This window comes from Andrographis paniculata, unplaced genomic scaffold (assembly GCF_009805555.1).
Source record: "Andrographis paniculata isolate CXL003 unplaced genomic scaffold, ASM980555v1 Contig51END, whole genome shotgun sequence".
Lineage (NCBI taxonomy): Eukaryota > Viridiplantae > Streptophyta > Magnoliopsida > Lamiales > Acanthaceae > Andrographis > Andrographis paniculata.
This window is the reverse complement of record NW_026137586.1, coordinates 1,730,375-1,751,506: the sequence shown is the minus strand read 5'-3', so window position 1 is coordinate 1,751,506 and position 21,132 is coordinate 1,730,375. Positions and strand designations below refer to the sequence as shown.

Here is a 21,132-nt window from a genome sequence, read left to right as displayed (position 1 = left end):
TTTCTAATAATAAAATGACCTTAGAATTATAGATTGCCTTCAAATTCTTTTTTAATTTTTTTCCTTATTATTATAATGTTTATTTTTATCTTTTATAAAAAAAAATAAAAATGAAAAGTACTAAGAATACACATGAATGTATTATTCCACCAATACTTTAATGGTTCAATACTCGTGGATTTGCTTTAGTTATAATTTAAAATTGATTTGAAATAAATATTAAATTTAATTTTTTTATAATAATATTTTAATGTGATATTTTGCGATATAAACTAATATATTTGTATTGAGAAAAAATAAATAATATTGATTTTGGCCCATACTATGGGTCCAATGAAATTTAACCTGGCCCATATAAGGGCCCAAATGTCTTTGCCGTTAAAACTCCAATTTCGACCCAACAAACAGATATACAAAATGAAAATAATATTATTTTTAAAAAATAAAATAAAATAATCTGAAATCTAATCCTTCCTCAACCTTCAAACCACAGAGAACACAAACAAACAAATTGAGAATTTCTTTGGAAGGGAACCCCTTCCCTTCTCTTTCGCCCATTCCGAGCAATTTCCCGGCGGTTCCTTCTCCTCCGGGGGTTCTGGCCGACTATTCTTGCAGAGGTTTAGGGATTTGTAGTTGATGGTTATGGCAGTAAGAGCTTCCATGGGAGGGATTAGCATGGCTTCCTCGACCGGCCCCCCCTCAGCTCCCACGTGCAATAGAGGGGCCATTTCTGTGCAATCACTGCCTTTCAGACAAGCTTTCTTTGGCAATGGAGGTAAGTAATTCTACGCCTTGTTGGTCAATGTGCTGTGCTTTTACTGTTACTGAGCTGAAATACCGAATTGAGTTGTAGATGTAACCCTTTCCATCTATCGCCTCTCAGAACGGTTCGAAATGGTAGTTTTAGGGTTGTTTCTGCTTTTAATTTTTTGTTTATAGATTTTCTCTTTTTAAATTGGAGTTGATTGTAACGTGATAGCTTCGTTTTTACATGGTGTGCTCTGTGGAAGAGCTTCTAATTGATATGTGAAGAAAGGTTTTCTGGCCTGGTGTAAACTGCACAGATAGAAAGTATGATATGATCGGATATTACTGTGGATTGTTTACAAATTTCAATTCTTTATTGTCTAGGTGAAAGAGCAGATTTTTCGAATTTCTGATGTTAATTCTTTTACCGATTGCCTTGAATCCTTGATAGTGGGTCGAAAAGTTCGATATTGGCTTATTTTGCTTCTTTTCAGTTATAAATTGTTGATGTTGTTCTGTATGCTGTGACACTTTCTGCAAAACTATATGATTGGTTTTACATAATACTCCCTCTCTCCACAAAAAAGTATCTCGTTTTATCATTTTAGTTTGTCCTCTAAAAGTGTGTTCATACCTATTAAGCAATAAAGTTCAATTGTTCTTTCATCTATTTACACAATTGTGGCTCATGTACTAACATATATCTTACACTCAACCTATTTTAATCCGAAAATTATATTATTGACTCTATAAGGTTGTGTTCTTTTGTGGGTTTTAACACATTTTAACTATTCAGATTATTTTTTCCCCTAAAAAATATCACATCAAACAATTACTTTTCTTATATTATATTACAAATTTATTTTACATTCAAAATATCACATCAACCTCTATTTATATCACGTCACACAACTATTCAAATTCAATTTCTTACTATTAAAAAATCCAAACCCAAAACCTAAAACCCACAAACAAACACACCCTAAAAGTTTCAATTTTACCACTAAAAAGATTAAAAAACAACATTAAAATACTATTTTTCTTAATCTCTGTATTTAAAAATTTTGAGCACACTTTTCGTAGCCAAACTGGGTAATACCTTTAGCATTCAGTTGATGGTAATGAGTTTAGAGTTTACATATATGGAGTATATTTTTTAGTTTAGAGCCTATATATGTGCAATGATGTTATGCTATTTTTACTTTTACTTAGTTATTGAATTATTATTTTTTTTTCAGCTATAATTGTGTTAAATACAAATTCTTCTTCCTGTATTTATGTTAAGAGTGTCAATTTTCTGCAGTGGGTGCCCCAAAATATGCTGGATTACAACTTTCTTTTTCTATTCGATCAAGATGTATTGGTTGCAGAAGGAATGCTCTTGGTGCTCAAATGAATCTGTTTGATAGGTTTGCCAGGGTTGTCAAGGTATTTATGGCATTCTTAGGATTCTTTTGCAAGCTATTAGCCTTGTTGATTAACTAACTAAACATGATTTAATTGGTTTTTTTCTCTATTTTTAAGTTTAGTCATATGCGAACGCGATCATAAGCACGTTTGAGGACCCAGAGAAAATATTGGAGCAAACTGTTCTCGAAATGAATGATGATCTGATCAAGATGCGTCAAGCCACGGCACAAGTATGTTTATATTGTGATATCTTCTTTTTACATATTGTACCCTTCCTGTAACTTAATGGCACGTTCAAACTTATATTTTACACATTATTGATCTTTATATATATATATATATATATTATATTTCAGTTTTTACAAACTTAAATGTATAGATTTCCGGTTGCCATGTGAATGAAAAATATATATATCTATTATTTTTAGAATAAAAGGGATCTGCTCAGTTCAACCAATCCTTTGGAATTAAAAGCTCATTATTGATTGATGACATCAAGATACTATCAGCGTAAATGTATTTGGGTTCTTAATCCGTACTTGAGACTTGCACATCAAAGATGGATAAAAAACAGAGCATGTTGTAGTGTACATAGTCTATGGATGATCGCATTTCTAGGCAGGAAAATGATACTTTATACGGGAGCTTAAATATGATCTTCCTAAATTTTTGGTTTGTGATGAAGCAATAAGCTTGTCATAAAATGGTTTCTCTGTGCTGTACATTGATTTAGGAGAACTTTGATATTGTGTGGATTGCTTTGGAAAGTGACTGGTGAGAGAATTTAGCTGAAGCTTGATCAAGGGCTAAGATGAATGATTGATATGGATTGCTACGAATAAGAAAATGTTAGAGTGCATGGCTGCATGATATAATCTATTTCTCTTCGTAGGTATTGGCTTCGCAGAAGCAGTTAGAAAACAAATACAAAGCTTCACAACAGGCTTCTGAAGATTGGTGAGTAACATCAAACCTGTTATTAACTCAACTTAACTTTGTCGTGGCTGTCACTTAAGCTTCACTTTAAATGCAGGTATCGCAGAGCACAGCTCGCTCTTGGGAAGGGTGATGAGGACCTTGCTCGTGAGGCTCTCAAGCGCAGGAAATCTTATGCTGTAAGGAAATTTATCTTTAAATGGAATTATATTTATGCTTTATATATAATGAATTCAGTTACACGTAAAATCAGGAAGTTTTCCGATTGATGCATTGCACATAATATCTAATTGGTAAATGGATGTCAATTTTAATACAAAAGTCTAACAAGCTAATTTTGTAAGCTTGGAAATTTTTTACTTAAAAAGACTTTTACCTAGCTCTTTATATTTACATGTCATTATTTTATATAAATGCCTTAATACTACTGTAGTGTTGGTCTATTTATGAGGCTATCACTCACATACTATTAATATGTCTTGGCTTTCTATTCAATAAAATGCGAATTTTTCATTTAAAATTCTATAAGCTGCTCATTGTAAGAAGTTAAGTGGGATTTTTTCCCCCTTGATTTTTGACACTCAAACTTTATGCAGGACAATGCAAATGCTTTGAAGGCTCAGCTCGAGCAGCAAAAAAGTGTTGTTGATAATCTTGTATCCAACACACGGGTGGGTTCCAATACTAGTCCCATTTTGTTTTGGAATTTAAATAGTGTCTTTTGAAATTGTCTTACTATCAATGGTACCCATTTAATTTGTTTGTTTTTGTACCTCGCTGGCTTGGCAGTTGTTGGAAAGCAAAATACAAGAAGCCAGATCTAAGAAAGATACTCTTAAAGCACGAGCACAATCTGCAAAGTTTGTTCTTGTATATTTTGTTATTGCCCTTGACGGTGGACAGCTGCTTTTTTGTTGACTATATTTGTCATTTATTTTAGGACTGCCACAAAAGTGAGTGAGATGTTGGGGAATGTAAATACTAGCAGTGCTCTCTCGGCTTTTGAGAAGATGGAAGAAAAAGGTAAGCCGATCTGCTAAGTGTTTTGTTGGAAAATATTAGCTATTGTTCCTGTTTATGATAGTGTCAGTCCCTGTTTAAATTGATGATCCTTTAAGCTATGTCTCGATATGTTGCAACCTCAACCACCTTACCAATCGGCGCATATATTAAAGAATAATAATTATAATAATAATAGAAGAGTTTCGTTATGATAATTTAGGTATTGTTGAATACATAGTTTAGAATACATTCTCTGACCTGACATTCCAATTCCCATATTACTCATCAACTAAAAATAGTTGAACGACAATTATAACTTGAAAGATTAAGACTGGAAAATGTCATATGTGTACACCTAAACGAATTAATGAACATTGAAAGAAGAATGTAATTGAAATTGACATTTTTCACTCCTACTTGGACAGGCTGAAAGTCCTTCATAGACCATGTGTCTGTCCCAACGTAATATGTGGAAATTATAATTGCCTAGCATTCCCTTGGACAGTCTCTTTTCTTGGCTCTCGGCTAACTAAGAAAATTTATTTTCAATTTTCTTGTAGTTGATTTTGGTCTTGCAAAACATAGTTTTGAATAAGATGGTCTTGGGGCTGGGACAATATTAATCAGAACATTGTAGGCTTTGATGGGTTTGTAATTTGGATTGCTTTGGTAGTGAAAGGAGGAATGTGTATATGTTATGGATCGACTAACATCTTCCAAATATGGGTCATCTGAGTGCAATCTATACCGAAGATACAGCCGACTTATCTAGATTAAATATATGTAAAAGGATGCTAGAGGAGGCATTATGAATACGCTGGCATATTGATTTCAGCCATTAATACAGTTACTTTTATTTGTAGCAGAACACATGTGCACTTTTTTAGACAAATAGTAATGAAGCGAATACAAATTCAATTACTTTTGTATATTGATTGAAAGATAATCGCGTGTTGAGGTAATTCATGTATTTTAGGTGTGGGTATATAGGCGATATGTAAGTCTGGATAAATCTGTAAGGGTTTTTGCAAAGCTCGGTATACTGTAGAAATTTTTGCATCTGTGCCTCAGATTCTTTTTTTCCAATACTTGGTTTGGCAATTGCTGGTCGTAGTTTGTTCATGTTGCACCCTTTAGTTTTTCTCGAATGTATTATTTCCATCAGAGTCCTTGTTGTCACTTTTCGAATCATATGATAAGTCATGCAAGACAGGGTACAATGGACCATTGCCTAAATGATTCACCTTTTTTTTCCTTTTCAACAGTTTTGGCAATGGAATCTCAAGCAGATGCTCTTAATCAGCTAAGCAGTGACGAGCTAGAAGGAAAGGTAATATCGCGAGCTTAAATAATGAAATCCCGTCAATCTTCTAGTTTCCCCTTTTTCATTTTCCATTAGCTTAACAATGTATCAATGCATGCCAAGATAATGCTACAAAGGGTTGGATCTTTTCAGAGTAGTGAACCTCCTGCCCGTCTCTCATCTGATTTTGTCATAATCGTCATCAATTCCTAAACTGGTTCTTGTCAATCACTTACTACATGTAGTTTTCCACATGATCGTCAATGCCTTTTGACATATCAATTATAAGCATGTGTAGCGAATCTGTATCCATTTCCTTTGGTGATTAATTTATAGATTATATGAACTACAGGATATAGAACCTTCATCATATAAAACTCAAACGTTTTCGTGCAGTTTGCTTTATTGGAGAGTTCTTCAGTCGACGATGACCTTGCCAGCCTCAAGAAGGAGCTATCTGGAAGCTCCAAGGTATTTTATTCAATTCTCTGATTGATCCTCTCTAAAGTACATAAGCCACGAATATTCCAAATTACAAAAATATAACCGTAAAATTCAGAATTTTGAATGCTAAGCATGAATGAGTTGCTCCTTGTACCTTGTTTGGTTGTATTACACCGAAATAGTTTTTTTATTTTTCCGTATTTTGCTCTTGGTACAACCTAAGATTATACATCCGACATGATTGGACAAGGCTAATTTAGTACAAACTATTTTGTATTGTTCTCGATGGTGGGTAGAAAGGAGAGCTTCCGGAAGGGAGATCAGCAGTATCAACCAGTTCCTCGATGAAGTTTCAAGATCCGGACATCGAGCAGGAACTCAACTTGTTAAGACAGAAGGCCAAGGAGTATTAATACTCGCCCCTTCTTACTTTAGCAGTGATTGATATATCGCACTTGGATTGGATAATGTATTCTTCTGATGTTTTATATTTTTGTCCGAAAAGGTTTCCCTTCCCGCGCTTCATAAACAGGTAAGAATTCTCTATCCCGGTATTGATCATCTGTTAGTTCTGTACATCAGCTTTTATATCTTCAGTTAAATAAAGCTTTTAGGCCTTCGGTGTCTTGTTAAAGTCTCTTTTCGATCTTGGTGTGGATTTGTTTGCTATTCTACAAGTTCCTGATTGTCGATGACTTAGAGTTTTATTTTAAGAAAAAACAAAAAAAAATTGAGTGATTATATGAGGAATGATTTAGCAAAAATGTGATAATATGTCTGAGCAATGTTGCTATTGTTGATTGGGAATGTTTATTTGTCAAGTGTTGTTAGTTTTTTATGTTTAGATTGGTTAGGGTGCTTAGGACTAATCAATAATGTTACTTTTCGTATAGTATATTTCGTCCTTTTCAACTCTAAGTATTTTTTTTTTTTTTAATCATTTTTGTCCGTTACATTCAAAAGTATATATTTTTTATTTTAGAAAAAAATATTTTTTTTATTTATATTATAAATATATCATTGCTCATACAATAAATAAAGTCAAATGATAAAAATGTTAAAATTTCTGACGTATGGCTCCGTGTGGTAACATGCACCGTGGGGGGTCAATTGGGTGCATAAACATTTGTGTTACCTTTTGATAATAGTATTTGTTACAAAATTAAATTAATATATTTATATTTATTATCTTTATAATATTAGTACTTAATAAAATAAGTAGAATCTTTTCATTCAACAAATTTGTTTAATTGTTTATTTAGCACAGCTGTATTTATAGATTATATTTATTTTTTATTTATAATAATAATAATAATAACATGAAAAAAATAAAAACACTACCCCAATCTTTTCCTTTTCTCTTTTAAATAAAAATAAAGAAAAAGAAACGCATTCACCCAAAAAAGGTGAAGCCTAATATTAGCACTAGCTTTTGCATTCAAATTCACACCTTATTGAGAAAAGCATTAAACAAAATCCAAAAGAGAAAGTTCGAATTCTACACTATATAAATATTATCTTCTGCCTTAGGGTTTGTTTGGTTTGGAAATCAAACAAATATATTTACAATAAAAACTCACAAGTTCTTAATAAAAGTATATGATTCCTTTCCATATATTATTAAATTAAAATTCAAATATAAACACAAATAAAACAAATCCTAGATTCTTGCAAAGATCCTACTACTCTTTTTATATAGAACCTTATGGAATTTTGAGAATTTAAAAACATTTAAGAAATAACAAAAAATATACTCTCTCCGTTACAGGAGAGTTGTCTTGTTTTTTATTTTGGTTTGTTTTAAAATAATTGCCCTATTTTCTTATTTAGTAACCGTGGTTCTCATTTTACAACAAAATTATTTTTACTTTTTCACAACTATTCATAATTATTACTCTAACCTACTTTTTAAAATCCTTCAAAAAAGCAGTGATAATTTAGTGTTTTACATTCTACATTGTATCCACTTTCCATTAAATACTATTAAATCCTAGGGCTTTTTAGAGAGAAGAATCGTGATGAACGAGACTGACTACTTTGATTGTGCGATGTGTCTGCTATTAAGTTAGGCATAAATCGTCAATGTTTCCATAGATTTGAAGTCGATTCTGTGTGTTGGTTGCGTTTCCTTTGAGTTCGCTAGTGTGGTTAGGGTTCGGTTGTGTGCGATAGTTGATTTTGTTTGTTATACTTGGATAAATTGAGTCCGAGCTCCTTGTTTTCGTATATATAAAAGATTCTTAAGTTTTTGCAGTGCTTTGTTTGATTATGTTGTAAATATTATGTTTGGATTATGACTTAAGTAACAACAAGTAGTGTCAGAGTTTTAGGTAACTAACCAGATGCTTCTTTCGAAAACTCGAAATCGCAGTTTGTTTTATGATTTTTTCTTAAAGATTTGAAATTGTGGTTTCTGTCTGTTTTTCCAAAACTGAAATTGTGTTGTTTGCTGCTTTCTTGGGCTGTGCAGCGGTTGTTTATATTCGGTGCATGAGTTTTCTACTGAAATTTGAATACAGTCTTTATTTGTATTCTTTACTTAGCCATCTGCTAATTTTTTGTATGTGCAATGGTTGTGTGTTCCTTTACTTAAATTGTCTGCTAATTTTTGTATGTGCAATGGTTGTGTGTTCCTTTACTTAAATTGTCTGCTAATTTTTGTTTGAGCCTTGCCTTTACAACCGAATGTGTCATTGATTATAATATAACATTTAACTTTAAATAATATGAGATCTTTTGAACATATTCAAAAATTAAATCCATTTGAACATAGCTCAAAACAAACAAATCATCATACTTATGTGGAGCTAGACCATTTACAACAAATAATAAGAATAATAGTAATTAGGTAGACTGATATTTTTTAATCTTGTAATTTGATTTCGTTTTTTATTTTAATTTTATAACTAGAGCCTTTCGCAAATAAAATTTTTTTGTACTTTTAGTCTTCACCGCTTAAACATCCGTATCTTCTTACAAACCACATAGATATCTTTGATGCCAAATGCCTGAAGATGCAAAAAAAAAATCTTTTACAAAACTAATTTGCAATAGATTTCGCTATAATGACTAAAATAATAAGGTCATCCGCAACGGGTGCATCTCCTCTTAATGCGCCACATTATCAATTTTTAAATTTATATTAAATTTATTGTTATATTTAAATTTTATAATTTTTTATAATTCATAATATTTTATAATCTACAAAATCATACCAATATTGAATATATTTTATCAATTTAAATTTTAAAATATATAAATACAATTAGTATATAATTCTATTGAACAAATTAATATTAATAAATTTGATTTAATTTATTAAATAAAATATAATTATAATTATAATGTAATATTTTTTTTCAAAAAATTTAATTATTATTTTTATATTTTATTTTTTAATTAAGCAATAATAATTATAACAATAAAAATACAAATTTGATATTAAATTAAAATTTAAAAATAAATTAAAACTAAATTTAATTAAATAATAAATAATATAATTTTTTCCCATAATTTTTTAATAAATCAAAATATTGACAAATAATAATATAATATAATAATTAAATAAATAATTAATACTAAAAATAAAACTATAATAAAAGTATAATATATATAATATAAAAATAAAAATTTATTAAAAAATTAGGATGAATATTTTATTGCCAATAAAAAATAGAAAAAAATATTTTCGCTGACATGACAGATAAAAAAAATAATATTAATAATAAAAAATAATAAAAATACCCAAAATAGGTATTTCCATCGCCGATGATCTAAGAAATCATTTAAAAAAAAAAAAAAAACACAGTTTACTCAATCATCATAATAATAATAATGATAGTTGTTGTCCGCTACAACAAACATCCAAAAGCGCGCAATCAATCCCACGCTCAATTCACTAATACATATATATATATTTATATATATTTTATATATCATATATAACAAATTCAGCTGCGGGACCACAAAAACATCTTCCGGCAGCCGCGTGCGGGCACGAAATGACGCCATCAACTCATCATCAGACCCTGAAGTTCTTCCCGACAAAGGTTTGTCCGAACTGCCAACTGGCGGGGGCAATGTTCCATGACGTGGAGGTTCTCCGGTCACTGCCGGTGACCCTGAACGACAGTGACTGACCAATCAAAACCGAGTTTGACTGCCAGTTCTGACCCCAGTTCCGGCTCAATCCCATCCACCCTGTCCTCGACCCTTTTACACTTGCTCTCACTATGTCGCCGGCGCCGGCGACGTTCGTTATCAGCACCAGGTTGAAGTACCGGAATCCGTTCACCGTGAACCTTATCCCTCCCTGCTTCCGGCATGCGACCCTGCCGGAAAATTATTATTTTTAAATAAATATTAATTATAAGGATTTAAAAATTTGAGGTAATAAAAATACCATCTTCGTTCTGACTATTGTGTCTTGTGTAGACACGAAAATGAATTTAAAAGAGATATAATTAATAAATAATTAAAAATATATAAATAAAAATAATTTTAAATTTAAATTAAAATAATCAATTAATTTAACTAAAATTAAATAAAATTTTAAATTAAAAAAATTAATATATAAAAATTAATATGTGATTAAAAAAAAAGAAAAAAAAAAAGAGTATAAATGAGACACAGCAGTAAACTGGGACGAGAGTAAAAAGTAAGAAAGCGCGTGAACGGAATGCGAAAATTAAGGACAGGGTGGCAGTACGGCAGCGCATGGGGGCGTGTGATTTTCCATTGCCTAGGGTCTGGTGTTTGACTGGCCCACACGTGTCGGGTTTCTATTGGTGTTCTCCTTTCTAAACGACGTCGTTACGTTTTTAGGGAAATAATTCTGTCAAAATGTCAAATTAAGTTTTAAATTCAGTAAGGGTGTGTTTTTTTCGAAGAATTGAGAGGGATTTGTGATATTTACACACACACACACACACACAAAAAAAAAGTTTTTTTTAAAATATTTAATCAAAATACTTACTTTTTACTTTTCATATAATATATTAAAATTTAATTTACATCCAAAATATCCATCAATATTTTTTTTCTTAAAATTTTATTATTTAAATTCAAATCCAAACGTCAAAGCCCCAGACAAATAGATCCTTAAGGGTGACTGGGTGAGTCGTGTGTGTTTCTTTTTAGATTTTTATTATTATTAATAATAATAAAAATACATAGTACTCTGATATTAAAATTTTAATTATATTTAAAAATTCATATTAATAGTTATTTGTATTATACTACATCCGTTCGATCATAAGAGTTTCATTTATTTTTTTCTTGTTAATATTTGAATAATAATTATTATATAAAAATATAGTATAAATTAAGGGAAAAAAAAAACTAAAATACTTATATTAGTGTGTTATAATAGTTCTCCCTCCTCCGTCGTTCAAATCTATTCTTACTTTCCTTATTTTATTGTCATCCAAATTTATTCTCGTTTCTTTTTTAGTAAAAAAATACCATTTTTTTTTACCAAAAAAATTAAAAAATTTTATTTTTACATATTTTTCTTAAAATCCATGCCCGGTCAAATGAGCACACAATTGGATGACGGAAGGAGTATTAAAATAACATTTGTTTAACCAATTAAACAAATATAAAAATATTTTTAATTATAAGTACAATAACGCAAAAAATAAATGAGACTTGAAACCAGATAAAGAGAATAGTAAATAATTATTTTAGTTAAAAAAAGTTTTCAAAACTCAGCCTACAACTAGTCGTGTGGATTGATTTTAGTTTTAAATTTTGGATTTAGATAATATTTTATTTTATTTTTATTAAAAAATCAAAAAGTTTCATTTAAAATACAAATCAAAATGGTTGGTACTTTTGTGGTTATTAATAAATAATTAATTTTTTAGAAGAATATTTTTTTTATACACATAAACGGAGTATTTTGTACGTTGATTTATTTATGTAAATATATGTGTATTTAATTCAATAAATAGAGACAAACAACCCACCTGAATGGAATTGAATTTCAACGTGGAGGTGGGGGCCACAAGTAAGAACCTCAATTGAATAAACAATAGGAAGAATTTATGTATTAGACACCCTTCCGTCGTAACCCGTTGGTATGTCTACTTTATACATCAATTTTGTCATAATATTAATGGTAGTATTGTAATTATTTGACCCGCTTCCTCAAACTCTAAATAAAATTTACTGTTTGTCTACCTTTAAGATTTTAAGTCTGATTTTATTTTATTTTATTTTTTTTTTTCTAAAAATATCGAATCAAATATCTAATTTTTATTTATTTTATTACACTAAAATCTAATTTTATATTCAAAATATCACATCAATATATATTTATATCACATCAAATCAATATTTCGATTATAAATTTTAATGTTTAAAATCAAAATCCAAAATCAAATCCTCCCTTAGTGTTAAATACTGTTGTATAATTTTGAAAATGTGTACTTAAACCAATTGTATGTGTGTGATATGCTAAAGGAAGTACTATATATATATATATATAATATTATATCCGTTCTGCTTTAAAGTTTCATTTACTTTTTGTGTGTTGGATCTTTAAATACTGTTTATTTAATTTTATTTATTTTTTTAATAAAATATTTATTTTCTTAAATTCTGGTGAACAAAGAAGTACTTACTAATTATACGCAAAATGAGACAATTTAGCTTGAAGGAGTTGGTAAAAAAATTTTTAAAAAAAAAATTGATAGGAGAGGAGAGGGGAGGGCGGACCTGCGGAAAGTGACGGGGACGATTCCGGCGCGGTACTGAGCGATTTTGAGGAACATGGGCATGGCGAGGTCGAAGTGCGGCCGCGGAGGATTGCACCACCCGCCGTCGTCGTTCGGGAGGGCGTAGTTCGGCGGGCAGAAGTTCGTCGCCGTCACCATAATCGACGGGCTGCCCGCGTGGCACCACTGCCCGTCGTCCACGCACTTTATCTCAAAGCACGCCCCGCAGCTCAGCCCCTTGTTGAACAGCGCCGTGCTCAGCGCCGCCGTCTTCACGCCGTACCCTTGGCTGTACAGATTGCCGTACCCACACGCGCCGCCTGCATTCATTAATTCATTCAGACCCCCACCATTTTAATAAATTAATGCTCTTTCGTCTCAACCATATTTGAAATAAGCACGAGAATAAAAAAAATAATAAGTATTAAATAATAAGTATTACTTTCTTTTGTTTTAAAATCTTATTTATTTTTTTATTATTAATTTTTAAATATTAATTATTATACGAAAACATAGTAAAAAAAAATCATAAACATATTTTTATTACTATATTAAAATAATATTATAATCACTCTGTTCAGTTGAAATGTTGTCATTTTTTATCTTTGTACTTTTCAAAACAAGATTATTATTTTTTAATTTAATAATTGTACTATCTATCTAACATAATAAATACCTTTTCAACTTACAATATATTACACGAATTTAATTACTTTTATATTACATAATACTAATAGAGGTATTTTTGTTTTTTTTACTATAATCCATTATAATATTAATCTTTAAAAATTAATGTACAGAAGCTAAACGACAACCTTGCACCGGGATGAAGGGAGTAATAATATTTGTGCAAAAAAATATACAAATATGAATATATTTTTAATGAGACCTCTGAACCGAACAAAGAGAGTAGCATTATATTTAATTGACAATAGAGGTAAAGGTATTTTTTAAAAACTAAAATATATTTAAATATATAATTATTGTGAAAAAAATTGAAAATTAATTATAAAAATTGAAATAAGAATGTTGTTTTAAAATTATTAAATAGACAAAAATAATAAAATGAGACTATTAGACAGACAAAATATAATAACAATATTATTATATTTTTAATAAATACCCATGGTGCCGGAGGCGTCGCTGCCGCCGTAGAAGGTGGCGTGGGCGGTGTCCCAGGCGCCGCCGGAATAAACCCCCGGAATTCTGGCGAGGACTGGCGGCGGGTAGAGTGAGAAAATTGAGAGAATGGTGAAGACTGTTAGTGCGAGAAAAGCCATTTAATTTCTGAAATTAATTTTAGGTGAGTTAAAGGTAGCGGGAAAATAAATGGGGAAGGGAAGGTGGAGGGAAGAGCCCTACTTATGGAGGGACGAACGGCTTCAGTGGCAGACTTGTGATTTTGGTGAAAACTGTTGTCCTCTTTCGGGAATTGCTTTTTCTTTTGCACTAAACTTTTCATATTTATATTTTTTGAAAAAAAAAAAAAATTGTTACATTTAATTTGTCAATTTTTTTTTATTTTTATCTGTCCAATATAATTTATTATTTTTTTTATGTAAATATAATTATATATTTTAGTTATATTTTAAAATTTATAATTTATAAATTTTTTATTTTAATTCAATTATTTAATTATTTTAATTTTAATTTATAATTATTTTTATTAAATTATAATTATTTTTACTAATATACTTATTAATTACATAATACCTCAAACTCCGTAGTTAAGTTAAAATGGACAAATTAAGTGGAATAAAATAAATATTTTTTCTTTTACAAAAATTTCTATTGTATATTATTTTATTATCAAATATTTTCTATGTAACAAATAACACATTTTTATATTTGATAAAACTTATTTATTTAAATTATATTTAATAAATATTAATCAATTTAATTAGCTTTGTAACATATAGCTTATCATATAAAATTTACTCAAAACTTTTTTATTTATATCAATACTTAATAAATAAATATTTTATTTCCATTTAAAACTCTACCTTTATTATAAAATTAGTTTCTTTTAACCATAAATAAATAAATAAATAAATATATTTTTATTTATTTGTATTATATAAATATTTATTATCTACAAACTAATATAATTATTGAATATATTTTTATCAAAATATAATTTTTTAATAAAATAAATATTAATTAATTAATCTTTCATTTTATAGTTTTTTTTGAGATAAATTGTTATCTGATTTTTACAAAAAAAGTATAAAAATAAATTATTGATCAACTATTTGTTTATTTATTTTATTAAAAAAATATTTAAAATATTTTACGTTTTTTTTATATAAAATTTGCGTAATTTAAGTCTTTATTATAACCAAACATCAGTTTTGATAATAAGGGTTTTGTGCAAACTTTACATTAATACAAATGGATTTCACGTAAAGTATTTTGTGCATTTTTACTAAAAACACGTTGAAGTTTTATATAATTTTACCCAATAAAATAAATATAAATTTTAAAGAAAAAAATATTTAATATGATATTTTATTTTAAAAAATAAATATTTGATGTATTTATTAAAAACATATAATTAATAAACTATTTCAAAATTTTCAGAAGCATGCATTGTAAACAGAAGTTACATACAAATACAAACTTAAACCCTACATATTGGTACATGATTTATAATTATATCCCATGCGATACTGAATAATAAACTTATTTTGCATATATATATATATATATATATATTATTTTGCATATATAGATATAATAAATTATATACTTAGTACTCCCTCCGTCTTAAATATCGTGTAACATTTATTTTTTGGTATGTCCCAAACACCCTCCAATATTTTCAAAATAGAAAATAATTAATTATACTTAATCTCTACCTCACACTTTATCGCATTACATCACCCAAATAAAAAAATAAAATATGTATTTATCTCTTCATCACATCACCTAATTTCTAAATTATTTATGTTTAATATCCATAATGATTATAAAATTTTAAAATTTATAAGTTAAACCCTAAGATTACGTCTACACTACGAACCAACAGAGTCAAAGACAATGGGTTTGACAATATTTTTCTGGCTAGCGTAGCCTAGGTATTATTTCTGTGACTAAATTTATTTTCAAAGTTTTATATCACACATTTCAATGCAATCATATTCTTTCTCTTCCATCGACCACCACGACTAAAACGATGCGAGGTTTGTTCAATCAACTCATTTTAAAATGGTGTAATTTTTTTTTTATAACTATAAAAAAATATATTTTTTCCGTCCACCTAAAAAGTATAAATATTTTTATTTTGAAATGTTCAATTACAAAGTAAATATTTTATTAAATATTTTTTTTTTCTACAAATACTCTTATTTTACATCATATTATTACTTTTACATAAAAAAACAAAGGCAAAAATGTCATTACACTACTTTTAACTATCCACTATAATTAAAATACTATTATTTCTTAAATACAGCGCCAAAAGTAAATATTTACTCTATATGTGGACGGAGGGAGTATATAATATACCATCTCCGTCCGACTCTTTTTTTTACATATTGATATTTGAATATTAATTATTATATCAAAATATAGTACAAATTAAAAAATACAAAAATATTTTAATTAGTGTTATAATATTAATAGGATATTTGTACAAAAAAATTATACAAATGTAATTATATTTTTAATATTAAGTACAATGACGCAAAAGGTAAATATATTTTTTGTACAAATATAATTATATTTTTAATATTAAATACAATGGCACTATTATTTTTTATATATTATCATTTGGGGCCACATATATATGCCTATATATATATGAACCCTCTTTTTATATTAACATATACAATTTCTATTTTTTGCAAATATTTAAACAGATCCAAAAGATAATGTAACTCATTAGAGAGCGGACAATGGAGTATAATATATATATTTATCAATAAAAAAAAACTAGTTATTCAATAAAAAATATTTTTCTTCCGCCAATCATAATGTAACTGTTGTTTTTGTGTAATTGTAATTAATATTAAAAATATTTTTATATTTGTATAATTTATTTTATAAATATTATTGTATTTATATTATTAAAGACTAATGTATGTATTTTTGTTATTTTCTATTTATTTGTACTACATTTTAACAAAAAAACAGTTATATACTTTCTGATTGAAGGCAAATAATAATTATTTTTTATATTACTAGTACGATTAAATTTTTCTTATAATTTGACATTTTTATATATATATACAAAAAGCATTTTTCGGTATTATTTATTACTCCTTCCGGCAACATAAAGAAATAATACTCCATCCTTTACTTGAAAGTGTTACATGGTATATATTTTTGTCTATTCATTTGCAAAGACTTCTAATTATTTAGTAAATGTAATTTTATTTATTCAAATCATATCATTCCGTCCGCTGAAATCATGTTAATTAAAATTATGATAATTTTATTCACTCAAATTTTTATTTATTTTATTTTAACAAAGATAATGCTTAATTTGTCATTATTTTTTGCTATTTACCTCATCATTTTTATATTATTTTTAAATATATTTTTTTTAATATTCTCACTTTACTTATTCATTTTAATATTAAAAGATTATTATTTTTAAATTTTCGTGCCTGAACAAATTTTACATATTTTTCAGACAGGAAGAGTATTATTTTTATCGATAAAAATATTATTTTTTAAAAAATTATTTAACAATTAATAAAAACTACTTACAAATTTTCAAAAATATTTTTATAAATTTCATTAACAAAAAGATTCTGACAAGTGATTTTTTTTTGTTTGGATGATTATGTGCTTGTTTTGTGAGATTGTGAGGTAAAAAAAGAATTTAAAATAAAATATAAAGAATTGTGGAGAAAATATAAAAATAATGAATACATATAATTTTTTAATTTTTTAATTTTAGTAATTTTTAAGTTTAATATAAATAAGTATATAGTGATATAATATTTGAAATATAAAAATTAAATTATAATGCTCCATCCGTCCCAATACAATAGTCTTGTTTACCATTTTTGTCTGTCCCAAAAAAATAATCTCATTTCCATAAATAATCATATCACCATAACACTATCCCTACTTTTTCATTATTATTACACAATTACCACTACTTTTTACACTAAAATACTCACAAGGGCAAAAAAGTTATTTATCTTTATTTTTTACCAACTACCAATATAATATCGATATTCCTGCCCAACACAATAAGACTATACTTTTGGAACAAATGAAGTATAATGTAATATTAAAAATAAATATTTAATTTATTTTTTTAAAAAATGATAATAATAATAAACAAAAAAATTCCCAGACAAACATAACTATAAATTTATTTATTTATTTATTTAAAGAACGGGAAAACTAATTACAGTAAACAACAAATCACATGGTTGCACCCACTTTTCTTGATTTGCAATGCAAATTAATAACACCTTTGAGAATCACGTGCATCCATCCATTTCATTCCCCACCATTTTTAAATAATTAATAAAGTTATAGGCCTGCTCCAGTAAATAATTATTGTCATTTTATTATTATTACTAGCGGGACATTTTATTATTATTACTAGCGGGAGCATACCGTACGATCAACCAAAGTTTGTTAGTCCCTCCCTCCCGTATATCATGTCTATGATGTCGTTTCTGTTCGTACCACATACTATGTCACTTTCATTTTTTCGAAAAATTATTACACATTTTAATCTCATTTTAAACCTTTTAATTTTATATTTTTTAAATTTTAATTAAACTAATTAGTTATTTTAATCTTAATTTATAATTATTTATATTGTAAGATTATTATTTTCACTAATACATTCTTAATTATCTACTAATTACACTCATTTTAAAATACCGTGTCTAAATGTAGCACGGTATATGGAACGGAGGGAGTATTATTTTAAAATATATTATTATAATTGTTTTATTAATTTTATATTTATATCCAAATATTTTAATAAGTTTAAAAATAATAAATATTTTATAAAAATAATAATAATTAAATAAATAGCAAATAATTTCTTTTAAAAAAAAACATTATCATATAAAATAAATTAAAAAATAATTTTATAAACTTCAAATGAATATCTAATAATATAAATTATGTTTACCTTTAATATTTGAAATCAAATATGTAATATAAATAAAATAATATAATGTTAAAATAACAATTTAGCTTATTATAAACAACATCAATTAAAAAATATATAAAAATTATATATATATTTTGGATGTGTTTATAACTTGATTCATTATAATAAATAGTAAGTTATTTATATATATATATATATATACTATTTTTCTTTATAACGTGGGAACCGGCGGAAAAAAAACACACTAGGCGAACCATGTGTGGCAGGTGACCTGAAATGTCAGAGGTTTTAACCCATGAATTTGTAATAGATAGTAAGTTATTTATTTATATATAAAATGAGCTATTTTTAAATAAAAAATATTGTTTATGTAAAATTAGTTTGTTTGATTTTTGTTTGAATAGTAAACAATGATATTTTTTACATAAAAATTAAATACAATACATATCTATAAAATAAATATCCATGAAAAAAAAAAACTCAATTTTTTCTATAATAAAATGTAATATGAAAATAAAACTATTATTTATATATATAATAAGAATTTTTGCTTTTACAATAAAATCAATTCTCTAATAATATGATAACTTAATTACAATACTTTGATAACAAAATTGTAACTCTCTAATGAAAAAAATGATAAAAATAATATACTATTATACCTTAATATAAATTATATAATTGTTCCCATTTCTTGCTTTTTCGGGTTTTTTTTTCTTCTCTAACCTTCCTTTCTTTTTGTCTTTTTGTACCATCCATGCTACAACTAGTTGTAAAAGCAAATCACTATTGAAAAAAATTAAATACAAAATAAAAAATAATACCATAAATAAATTCAAATTTTTATTTTTAATTTTATGGCTTTTGCTTTGCACAGAAAAACACATCATAACAAATATTTTAAAAAATGACAAAGAAAAATCTACAAATTATAAAATCTATATATATATATAATTGAGAGAATATGAAAAAAAAAAAAAAAAGTAAGAAAAATTATTTGAAAAATAGAAAGAAAATTTTACAAAAAAATGTGATTTAGTCAAGCATATTTAAAAACACAATGTAAGAATAAATTTTTCTCATTAACACATAAAAATCTACTTAAAATCATATTTTAAGAAAACAGTCAATTCACCTTATTTATAAAAAGTGAAAAACGATAAAATAATTTATTTTTTTTTAAGTAAAGGAATGCGATAAATTTTCGAAAATTTATTAAAAAACTTAAATTTATTGAAAAACTTACTTTAAGAAAACAAACTTCTGCTCTTCGGTAGCAATATTTTCTAGTAGAAATACTTTGCTTCTACAAAATAAAACATGACTTATAAACTTTCGGTTGCTTATGTCATAAAAAAAACACCGTATAAAAAGATTATATAAAACTTTAAAAAAAATTTATTCAGAAATTTAAATATATTGAAAAACTTACTTCAACAAAACAAACTTTTGTGACAAATGTAAAAATTGAAAGAAACTTTATTCAAATACTTATTTAAAGAAATCTTCTTTCCCAGTGACAATCTTCTCTAATAGATAGAGTTTCAGATCTATTTTTCTATAAAACTAATCCGTAAAAAACTATATATCAATTATTATATAAAATAAAATGTATCTTCACTTTTAGTAAAAACTGTATCTCCACTATTATATAAAAAACTGTAAAAAAAAAAAAAAAATTAAAATTCTGATATTATAGAATTACAAAATTTTAAAGAGAAGTGGAGTCCATGAGCTCTTTTATATATATATATATATATATAAAATATATGATATGATTATTGCTATCAAATTTTATTTAATTTATAAAAAATGATTAAGATAATATAAAAATGTGGGAGGATGACGGCAGGTTTGTTCATGGATTTTCACTGTAATTTAAATTTAAATTAGCGATATAAATTTAAATTAGCAATGCAATCAACGAAATTTGTTAGTTATTTTAAATATATTATTATAAATTATTTTAATAATTTTATATTTATTTTTAAATATTTTAATAAGTTTTAAAATAATATTTTTTTATAAAAATAAGTAATAATTAAATAAATAATAATAATTTTTTTTGGAAAAATATTATCATTTAAAATAAATTAAAAAAAAATAATTTTATAAATTTCAAATGAAATATAATTTAATAATTATACTAACGTAATTAATATTTTTACAATTTTCAATATTGTCGTTACTTTTATATCACATAATTTAATAAAAGCATTTGTCTTTTTAACTGTAAACTAATATACTCTGTCCTTCTCAATATAATAGTCTTGTTTACTACTTTTTGTTACAATTATTATTCACAATTATTATTATTTTTTACACTAATATAACCACAAATACAAAATAAATTACTTATTCTTACATTTTAACCACTACCCATATAATATTTTAGGAGAAAGTGATTAATACTTAATATTAAAAAATCTATTTTGCAAATAATGTTACTGGGCGTAGTGATATCTTTAGCCCTAGAC

At 26.7% G+C, this 21,132-nt stretch overlaps 2 protein-coding genes across 2 annotated transcripts; one reads left to right on the top strand and one right to left on the bottom strand.

Moving 5' to 3' along the window:
• Nucleotides 1-478: 478 nt before the first annotated feature.
• On the top strand, nt 479-6,479 carry LOC127253633 (membrane-associated 30 kDa protein, chloroplastic). Its single transcript, XM_051278299.1, has 11 exons — nt 479-778; nt 2,054-2,178; nt 2,280-2,390; nt 3,053-3,117; nt 3,194-3,275; nt 3,693-3,767; nt 3,886-3,956; nt 4,037-4,119; nt 5,364-5,428; nt 5,798-5,872; nt 6,142-6,479. Exons 1-11 carry the CDS (start codon nt 640-642, stop codon nt 6,256-6,258), a joined length of 1,008 nt encoding a protein of 335 aa, XP_051134256.1. The 5' UTR covers nt 479-639; the 3' UTR covers nt 6,259-6,479.
• A 3,159-nt stretch (nt 6,480-9,638) lies between these two features.
• On the bottom strand, nt 9,639-13,892 carry LOC127253637 (expansin-A4-like). The gene is made up of 3 exons (XM_051278301.1): nt 13,688-13,892; nt 12,566-12,884; nt 9,639-10,176 (listed from the first exon to the last, which is right to left on the bottom strand). The coding sequence occupies exons 1-3, from the start codon at nt 13,842-13,844 to the stop codon at nt 9,867-9,869; spliced, it is 786 nt and encodes a 261-aa protein (XP_051134258.1). The 5' UTR covers nt 13,845-13,892; the 3' UTR covers nt 9,639-9,866.
• Nucleotides 13,893-21,132: the final 7,240 nt, after the last annotated feature.